The sequence below is a fragment of the Sapajus apella genome, unplaced genomic scaffold (genome assembly GCF_009761245.1).
Source record: "Sapajus apella isolate SASKATOON/1434 unplaced genomic scaffold, GSC_monkey_1.0 scaffold42, whole genome shotgun sequence".
Taxonomy (NCBI): domain Eukaryota; kingdom Metazoa; phylum Chordata; class Mammalia; order Primates; family Cebidae; genus Sapajus; species Sapajus apella.
The window spans coordinates 74,361-84,622 of NW_022436982.1; the positions used below are offsets into that span (position 1 = coordinate 74,361).

Consider the following 10,262-nt stretch of genomic DNA (forward strand, 5'->3'; position numbering starts at 1 on the left):
AAGTGAGACAAAGAGAGATCCCCTCCTCTTCTTCTAAGGGTATACTCCTATCAAATTATGATCTCATTTGACTTTATTTATTTATTTTTTTTTTTTGAGATGGAGTCTCACTTTGTCACCCATCCTGGAGTGTAGTGGCACCATCTTGGCTCGCTGCAACCTCTGCCTCCCATGTTCAAGCAATTCTCCTGCCTCAGCCTCCTGAGTAGCTGTGACTACAGGCACATGCCACCATGCCCAGCTAATTTTTGTATTTTTAGTAGAGATGGAGTTTCGCCATGTTGGCCAGGCTGGTTTTCTGATATCAGGTGATCCACCCGTCTCAGTCTCCCAAAGGGCTGGGTTTACAGGCATGAGCCACCACACCCAGCCTCATTTAACCTTAATTACCTCCTAAATACCCCATCTTCAGATACAGTCACATTTAGAGTTAGGACGTAACCTTACGTTATTCAGAGGGGGACACAATTCTTTCCATAGCAACATCTGGTTCTAAATCCAAGATAATTGGGGTGACATGTTTTCCTCCCCTAGTTTTTTTGTTTGTTTGTTTTTTGAGACAAGAGTTTCACTCTTGCTGCCCAGGCTGGAGTGCAATGGCACGATCTTGGCTCACTGCAACCCTACCTCCCAGGTTCAAGTGATTCTCCTGCCTCAGCCTCTTGAGTAGCTAGGATTACAGGCATATGCCACCACACCCAGCTCATTTTGTATTTTTAATAGAGACAAGGTTTCTCCATGTTGATCAAGCAGGTCTTGAACTCCCAACCTCAGGTGATCCACCCACCTGGGCCTCCCAAAGTGCTGGGATTACAGGCATGAGCCACCATGCCCGGCCTGCTGTTGCTCTGTTGCTTCTTGTCTCTTACCCCTATACATTTTTTTAAAGGTTTACCTGGTTAGGCCAGGCCTACCAACAGTGATCTCCCTTTTGAAAAACTCAAAGTCAACTGGTTAGGAACCTTCACTCCATCTGCAAAAGCCCTTCATCTTTGCCACATACAAATATAATCACTCAAGTTACATACCGTCATATTCACAAAAGGATCACTTCATCACTTCAAGGTGAAGAGATTACACAGGGCATGCACATCAGGGGGCAGGAATCAGAATTCTGTACCATACTTCCCCTGTGACTCACTTGAAGGTCTCTTAACCTCCAGCCAGCCCTCACTGGTTGATATTCTATGCCCACTAAGGTACCTGAACCTTCACACCCAAGGGACACTAGCCCCTGGTGGTCCTGCCTAAGATTACAGTGGTCTTCCATTAACGTTGACCACTGAATTTAACCAAGGCATCATCAGGCATCATCACCCTGAAATTACAGAGGTGACTTTATACACCTTCATGACCTCATCATGTAACTACAGCCTATTTCCCCTGGATAGTCAGAATCAACTTCCCCTACCCATTCACCCTGTGGTATGAGAAGCCCAAGCCAGATAGTGGTCTCAGCTTCCTCTGTCTTTCAGGATCACCCTGAATGGGGCCTTAATGCTATAGTGATCCACCCCAAGCTAGTTCAAGAAAATTGTGCAGAATCATATACACTTAGCTCAAAAATTGGCTTATGAATCAATGGTCATTAGGAGCTCTCCATAAGGCTGTAGGTGCAGACTGAGAGAAAGGTGAGCCGAGATCATGTCAATGCACTCTAGCCTAGGCAACAGAGCAAGACTCCAACTCAAAAAAAAAAAAAAAGAAAAGAAGGAAAGATATATATAAATGGGAGTTTGTTAAGTATTAAATTAACTCACAGGATCACAAGGTCCCACAGTAGGCTGTCTGCAGGCTGAGGAGCAAGGAGAGTCAGTCCAAGTACCAAAACTGAAGAACTTGGAGTGTGACGTTCAAGGGCAGAAAGCATCCAGCACGGAAGAAAGGTATAGGCTGGAAGCCTAGGCCAGTCTCTCTTTTCACATTTTTCTGCCTGCTTATATCACTGGCAGCTGATTGGATTGTGCCCACTCACATTAAGGGTGGGTCTGCCTTTCCCAGCCCACTGACTCAAATGTTAATCTCCTTTGGCAACACCCTCACGGAGGCACCCAGGATGGATACTTTGTATCCTTCAATCCAATCAAGTTGACATTCAGTATTAACCATCAAGACACCTAAAAGAGAAGAAGCCAGCCATTCAAGGAGAAAAGACCAGTGTGGCCAAAGGACAATGGATGAGGAGGAGATGGCCTAAGGTGAGGTAGGACCAGGAGGCTGGAGTTATATGACCCAAGTCTTTGCAGGCCACAGGAAGGAGTGAGGACGTTATTCTATATGTGCTATAAAAGATTTAAGCTGAGGAGTAACATAATCTCATTAACAGTTTACAAAGACCCTATCAACAGTCTGGAAAATGAATTATACAAAGAAGAATGGGGAAGTCAGAGGGTTTTTCCAGTAGTCTAGAAAAGGGATGAGGCTGGCCTAACCCAGGTGGTGGCAGATAGAATAGAGAAGAGGAGGAATCCTAGACAGACTTACAAGTAGAATGAGAGGCTGAGCTAATGGATTATATTTGAGGCATAAGGGCAAGGGAAAAACCGGGAATGACACAGGCTTCAGGCCTGAGCCCCTGAAGGGACAGTGGCTTCTTTTTCTGAGATGGATGACTGGGGAGAAGACAATCAAGAGTTTGATTTTGGAATAAGGTATCTGATATAGTTTAGATATTGGTCCCTGCCCAAATCTCATGTTGAATTGTTATCCTCAGTATTGGAAGTGGGGCCTGGTGGGAGGTGATTGGATCATGGGAATGGATTTCTCATAGATGGCTTAGCACCACCCCTTGGTGCTGTCCTCCCAAAAAATGAGTGAGTTCTCATGCGATCTGGCTGTTTAAAAGCGTGTGGCACCTCCCTCTTGCTCCTTTCTCTCCTGCTCCTGCTCCTGCCATCTGAGACACCTGCTCCCCCTTCCCTTCTGCCATGATTATAAGCTTCCTAAGGCCACCTCAGAAGCAGATGCCAATGTTATGTTTCCTGTATTGCCTGCAGAACTGTGAGCCAACCAAACCTTTTTTCTTATAAATTACCCAGTTTCAGGTATTTCTTTAGAGCAATGCAAAAAACAGCCCAATATAGTGTCTATAAGAAAGCCAAGAGGAAATCCCAAATAGGCAGTTGGCACCCAGAAGTAGATCTGTACACCATCCCTGGCTCTTCCAGGCTCTCACTCTATGGGCCAGACTGGAGTGCAATGGCACAATCACAGCTCACCTCAGCCTGAACCTCCCAGGCTCAAGAGATCCTCCCACCTCAGCCTCCTGAGAAGCTGGGAATACAGGTGCCGGCCACCACGTCCAGCAAACTTTTGTATTTTTTGTAGACATGTAGTTTCGCCATTTTGCCCAGGCTAGTCTTGAACTCCCGGACTCAAGTGATCCACCTGCCTTGGCCTCCCGAAGTGCTGAGATTACAGGCGTGTGCCACTGTGCGCAGCCCAACTTCTACCTCTTTAATGTCTCTGGTATCTGTGCCGCTTCCTCATCCCTGCTACTATAGCCCAGCCCTGACTTCAGCTTCCTTCCTTGGGGCAGTTGCAGCATCTGGGCTAGGCCATCCCCATGGCTCTTTCCTCAGGAATCTTTCAAAATTATATATGACCAGAAATAACTCTCCCACTCCACCTCCCACACACTTATAGCCTCTCCCACCACTAGCCCTTTTCTGCCCCACCTACGTTGGGATTAACCACAAACTCTTATGTCCCTCCTCTGAGCCTTTGTGCTTGCTGTTAATTCTATCTGAAATGTCTTTTCTCCATCCCCACTCATCCTCAAGGTTCTTTTTGCAAAGCTCCCTCCTTCAGGCAGCCCAGGCCCAGGCATCCTGAGGTTCAGAGTGGCCCAAATTGCAGGGAATCGAGGAGAGAAGTACTGAGAAAACCCTGGCAGTTGCAATATGTCAAGCTCCAGGGGGTAGGAGGCAGGGAAGGGGTGTGTGCTGTTTCTCAAGACTTCCTCCTATCCTGATATCCCATCGCCTCCAGAAGTTCTGTACAATGTTCCACCCACACTCTGGGACTGCACAGCCAAGCTCTGCCCCTCCAGCTGGACTGAGACCCTCCAGACATGGGTAGAGGATTTGCAGAAGGATAGGAAGTGAAGCAGACCCCTTCCAGGATCAGGGACTTTCAGAAGTTGAGTAATTTGATTTCTTGCTCATTTCCAGCCCCTTTCTGGAACAAGACATGACAGCCCACTTAGGCCAGATCCCCACTTCCACAGGCCAGGAGCCACACACTTTAGTTTGCCTGTATGCTAGACGCCCTCTGCAGGCCCCATGAGGTTGAGAGTTCAGGCCAGGAGCCCTGTATCCCCTTTTCCCTGGGCACTGGACGCCCCCTGCAGGACCTGTAGATTGACAACCTCAAAGAGATGGATTGAAAGCGCAGCCAGAAAACAAACACGCCCAGTGCGGTGGCTCCGACCTGTACTCCTAGCACCTTGGGAGACCGAGACGGACAGATCACTTGAGCCCATGAGTTTGAAACCAGCCTGGCAACATGGAGAAACCCCATCTCTACTATAAATACAAAAAATTAGTAGGGTGTGGTGGCATGCATCTGTAGTCCCAGCTACCTGGGAGGTGGGAGGTTAGCTTCAGTCTGGTGGTGGTTGCAGTGGGCCAAGATCATGCCACTGCACTCCAGTCTGAGTGACAAAGCGAGACCCTGTCTCAAAAAAAAAAAAAAAAAAAAACCCACCATATACAAATACATAATGCTGACACCCTTACCCACCTACACATGTCTGTAGCCACACACATACATACACAGGCACATAATCAATCACAAAGCCAATCATTCACATACATCAAGAACACCCTACAATTGTTTAAGCCTATAATCATAGTACAAACACAAAGGCACTCCCTGTTCATGTTCCTGATAATAGAACATAATATCTCTTCCCCATTGATCCAGACTAGAATTGGCAAATTCTGGCCCATAGGCCAAATGCAGTCTGCCACACCTGTTTCTGTAAATAGAGTTTTATTAGAATACAGCCATGCTTATTCATTTAACTATATCTATGGCTGCTTGTGTGCTAAAATAGCAAAGCTGAGTAGTTCCTACAAAGACTGGATGGCCCACAAAATCTAAAATATTTACTGTCTGGCCAGGTGTGGTGGCTCACACCTGTAATTCCAGCACTTTGAGAGGCCGAGGTGGGCGGATCACGAGGTCAGGGGTTTGAGACCAGCCTGACCAACATGGTGAAACCCCAACTGTACTAAAAATACAAAAATTAGCCAGGTGTGGTGGTGGACACTTGTAATCCCAGCAACTCAGGAGTCTGAAGCAGGAGAATCATTTGAACCCAGAAGGCAGAGGTTGCAGTGAGCTGAGATCATGCCACTGCACTACAGCCTAGGCAACAGAGAAAGACTCTATCTCAAAATATATATATATATATAAATATATATATATATATGTACACATTTCTTTTTTTTTTTACTATTTGGACATTTACAGAAAGTTTACCAATCCCTGATCCAGACTCAGCTTCAGAATTGAAGTTGGCAAGTGAAACAGGGCTAACTGCCTTTAGTGTCTTGGCACTGAAAGATGATCAGAGAAATAAATGGATGGGACAGGTGGATGGATGGATGGATGGACAGTTGGATACATATAGGTAATAAAGCAGAGTTTTGCTCCAAATATCAGTGTTCTGCTGGATATAAACTAGGAAATTTTGGGGAAGATCAACATGCAGGTCTCAGGGAGTCTGTAAAGGAAACTGAATTCATGTTATGACCTCAAAAGTATCTGAGACAGGTCTCAATCAATTAAGAAAGTTTATATTGCCAAGGTTGAGCACACACCCATGACATGACACAGCCTCAAGAGGTTCTGACAACACGTGCCAAAGATGGTTGGGGCACAGCTTGGTTTTATACATTTTAGGGAGGCATAACACATCCATCAATATGTGTAAGATGTACACTGGTTCGGTCTGGAAAGGCAGGACAACTCAAAGTGGGGGCTTCCAGGTCACAGGTAGATAAGAAACAAAGGTTGCATTCTTTTGGGCCTTTGATCAGCCTTTCATTGAATACACAATTTACATGGAAGGGGGAGTAAAGGAATAGTCACACCAATGCCATAGTCTGGCTCAGTGGATCTGCATTTTTGCATAAACAATGGGACAGAAGAAGCAATTAGATATGCATTTGTCTCAGGCAAGGAGAGGGATGACTCTGAGTTCTGTCCTTCGTCCTGCACCTGTGAAGATAAGCTATCAGTTTACATTGCCAGGATGAAATTTGACACAACTGTTTTAAGGTAAAGATCTTGAAGCCCGCAAGGAATTTCCTTGTAGCTTTTTTTTTTTTTTTTTTTTTCTTTTTTTTTTTTTTTTTGAGACAGTCTAGCTCTGCTGCCCAGGCTGGAATGCAATGGCACAATCTCAGCTCACTGCAACCACTGCCTCCCAGGTTCAAATGATTCTCCTGCCTCAGTTCCCAAGTTGCCAGGATTACAGGTGCCCACCACCAAACCCAGCTAATTTTTTTGTATTTTTAGTAGAGACGGGGTTTCGCTGCGTTGGTCAGCCTTGGTCTCAAACTCCTGACCTCATGATCTGCCCGCCCTGGCCTCCTAAAGTGCTGGGATTACAAGTGTGAGCCACCAGCCAGATATGTAGCTTTTTTACCTTTGTAGCTATCTCTCAGGAATAAAATGGGAGGCAGGTTTGCCTGACACAATTCTCAGCTTGACTTTCCCCTTACCTTAGTGATTTGGGGGTCCTGAGATTTATACTCCTTACACAGTGTCAACATCCAGGTCCAAGTATGAACCTGACACTGCACATATGCCAAACGGGTGAGGCCCCGTAGTGACTATATGTCCTGTGTGACATGGGTATACCTGTTCATTGTATGTATTCCTTTGCAGTCTATGTGTGTGCCTGTGTTGTGTGGGTACTCCGGTCTCCTGTGTATGCACCTGGGTGATGTGGATGTGCCTGTACCCCAGCTGTTCCTATATGTATCAGTGCCTGGATGGGTCCTGGAGCCTCTGGCTGCTTTTCTCTTTATAGGCTCTGTCTCTCAAGCCTGGACTTCCCAGAGGAAGAAGAGAACAGTGAATGTGGGTGGAGGAGAGGGCAACACTAAAGCTGTAGCAGGCACTGGACACAGATATCCCAAGTTCAGTCGTCTTAAGCCTTTCCATCTTAAGCCCTAAAGCTAATACTCACCCCCTAGCTCTGGGTGATGCCAACAGCTATGAGGGCTCTGCCTCTTAGTAAACCAACACCCAATTCCTGGGGACATTTTTGGTGCCTTTTGCTACCTCCTCTTTAGGGATGGCTGTGGGGCACTTTGTCCTATGAGTGAGGGGTGAGGAATGTCCAGTCTCCTCCCCTCCTAATCACTTCCTCCATCATTCAGGTCTCCATTCACCATCTCAATTCCTTCACTTCTCCTTGCCCAATCCCTCCCACAAGGAAGTCCCTAAAACGGGGTCCCAGATGTGGTCCCTAGCATGTGCCCCTCACACCAGGACCTCTTGGGAAGCTGAGTTCTAGGGCTCCATTCTCTCTGACTCCAGATTCACCACACTGAGAGGCACCACCCTCTAGACCAGTCCTGGATGGATTGCACAATCTGGAGACTGCAGAAAATCTCTACCAAGGCAAGCCTGGCCCTCCCCAGTGCTGTCTGTCCCCTCTGAGCCCCTGTCTAAGATTCCAGCCCATGGCACTTCCTTTCTTTCCTTTCCCAAAGCAAGAGCCACAGCAGTTGGCCCATGACAGTGCCAGAGAGAGCCCTGGCCTGGGGAACCAAGCACCAGAAGGGAGACCAGGCCTCCAGCTCCTCAGCACCAGACCTGACCCAGCCAGGCCTGGAGTGTCAACGTGAGTGTGAATGTGAGTGAAAGGGTGAACATAGTGAGAGCACAGCTTCCCAACTCCCAGACTGCACTGTGTCCGATAAAACCACCTGGCACCCATGGATCTCTCTGTGTGCTGTCTGTATGTGGCTCAGACAGGGGAAGACAAGTATGAGAGGGAGAAAGAGGGTGGGATGGGGGAGATAAAGGGGTATCCATTCCTCACATTTCAACCAGAGGAAACTTTCACTCTACTTATTTCTGATCACTCCTTTCTATACAGTCAGCCCAGCCCCAAGACTGTCTTTCCCCTTCCTCAAACAAACTATGGCTCAGTATTGGGCCTTGGCTAGGATGTCAGAGGTCTGGGGGTGGCTACTTCCAACCTCCCACACTGGGTTAATTGCCCTTTCTTGGCTCTGGTACAGCACCTTCTACTTCCTCCAGCCAGCCTGCTCCATTTATTGTAAGGATCTGACTGTTCTCTTTTGATCCTCCCAACTCTACCCTTCCTCTTTCTTCTTTCTTCTTCTTCCTTTTTTTTTTTTTTTGAGATGGAGTCTCGCTCTGTCACCAGGCTGGAGTGCAGTGCTGCGATCTCCACTCACTGCAACCTCCACCTCCCAGGTTAAAGTGATTCTCCTGCCTCAGCCTCCTGAGTAGCTGGGACTGCAGGCGCATGCCACATGCCCAGCTAATTTTTGTATTTTCAGTAGAGATGGGACCTCATGATCGGCCCACCTCAGCCTCCCAAAGTGCTGGGATTACAGGTGTGAGCCACCGCGCCTGGTCACCTCTCTCCTTTACTGCTATCTCCCCATGCCCAGCACAGTGCCTGACACACAGATGGTCATTCAGCAAATATATGTTGACTGAATGACTGTAGGAGGAAAAAAAAAAAAAAATCACAGGAAGATAGGTCTCAGGCCAGAGAGGAGGGGCAATGGCCCATTCAGTGGCCATTCGGTGACTTAACCGAGGCCACTCAGCCAGGTATTTCCGTAGCCTGGCCTTTTCTGGACTGGACTCTCTCTAAGGACCTCTTCCTCCTCAGCCCAGCGTCATACAAGGGCAGGGAGGCAGGCAAGAAAGGCACTTGGCAGGGCAGAAGCCAGGGAGGGGTAGAGGAGGCGTGGGAATTGGGGAAACAGTACTGGACTGTGTTCCAACCCTCTTTTTTTGATGCCTGGTGCAGAAGCCTCGGCCTCCCAAGGTGGAGCTCCAAAACCTGACTCCACACCTATAAAAGGCGGTCCTTTGCCTGCATCTTAATCAACTGACTCCGCCCCTGACCTCACCCCTTAGGATGACGTTTCGACTCCGCCTCCTCTCTGAGACATGCAGACCCCACCCCTTCCGGGGGACAGGCAAGCCTAGTGCGCAACGGCATCCCTGTGACGTAATGGTAACGATCCGTTTCCGGGGTGGAGCCAGGGAGGGCGGGAGTTTAGGCTGCGCTGACCCCTCTCAGCCCCCCCTCCAGGTGACCCCAGCCTCTGAAAATCCTCACCCAGGGCCCCAAATCTCCCAGCCCCATGACCGGCAAACCTCTCGCCCAGGACCCGGAGATGACCGGCCTCCTCACCCCTTAACTTCTAGTGCTTCCCAAATCTCCAAGCCCACCCTGTTCCGCGGTGGCAACTGAGGCTTCCCGGGGGCATCAGCCTCAGATTACCTGAGAACCGGGCAGCCTCGTCCTGAGCATGACGGAGAAGGGGACCTGGGGCTAGGGAATCCCTGATTCAATCATGCCACTTCCCAGGAGACGTTCGGAGCCCAGGACATGTCGGGAATGAGGAGATACGAGGTGGCGCTGGAGGCGGAGGAGGAGTGAGTGGAGGCGGGTTCTGCGGAGGAGGAACCAGGAGGCTCCGGGGTGGGGGAGGGTGGAGTTCTGCGGGGGCGATGGGTGGGCGGGACGAGCCTCCGAGGGGCGTGGGCTGCGAACGGAGCCGCTTTTAGGGGCGGGGCTAGGGGCGGGGCGGAGCCTTCCTCGAGGGCGAGACATCGCAGGGCGGAGTCTGTGGGGTCAGCTCCGCCCCGCCCCGCCCGGCCCGGCTCTGCCCTTTCTTTGCAGGATCTACTGGGGCTGTTTCTACTTTTTCCCCTGGCTGCGCATGTGGCGGAGGGAGCGGAGGTGAGGGGGCTGCGATACCGCGAACCCGCCCCGGGCATGGACGAGGCTCAGTCTCTGAGGACCCATCGGGGGGAATCCGGTAGCTCCCGCCCCGCCTCATGCCAGTGTCGGGTCGCCCCACAGCTCGGCGCACCCCGGGGAGCAGAAGCTGGAGCCTCTGCGAGGCCTGATGAGCTGTCTGTCCAGCGGCCTGGGCCCTGCTCCCCAGCGCTCGGGTCGTGGCCTCCCCCACCGCAGCCCCGCCGCCGCTGCCCAGCCAGCCAGTGCATTAAAGATTTAAACCGAA

At 49.6% G+C, this 10,262-nt stretch overlaps 1 protein-coding gene and 1 long non-coding RNA gene across 6 annotated transcripts in view; one reads left to right on the forward strand and one right to left on the reverse strand.

Moving 5' to 3' along the window:
- The window catches only part of LOC116565967, a 31,639-nt gene extending 21,883 nt beyond the window's left edge, over nucleotides 1–9,756 (reverse strand). Inside the window, exon 1 of the long non-coding RNA XR_004275683.1 lies at nucleotides 9,515–9,756. This is a non-coding gene — a long non-coding RNA (uncharacterized LOC116565967). The remainder of the gene's footprint in view (nucleotides 1–9,514) is intronic.
- Nucleotides 8,749–10,262, forward strand: LOC116565963. 5 transcript variants are annotated; one of them, XM_032299872.1, is made up of 4 exons: nucleotides 8,749–9,250; nucleotides 9,602–9,669; nucleotides 9,917–9,976; nucleotides 10,100–10,258. In XM_032299872.1, the coding sequence occupies exons 1-4, from the start codon at nucleotides 9,146–9,148 to the stop codon at nucleotides 10,254–10,256; spliced, it is 390 nt and encodes a 129-aa protein (XP_032155763.1). In that variant the 5' UTR covers nucleotides 8,749–9,145; the 3' UTR covers nucleotides 10,257–10,258. The 5 variants fall into 5 exon arrangements, with proteins under 5 accessions (XP_032155763.1, XP_032155764.1, XP_032155765.1 ...); XM_032299873.1 differs by having other exon boundaries at nucleotides 8,749–9,244; XM_032299871.1 differs by having other exon boundaries at nucleotides 9,214–9,322; nucleotides 10,100–10,262.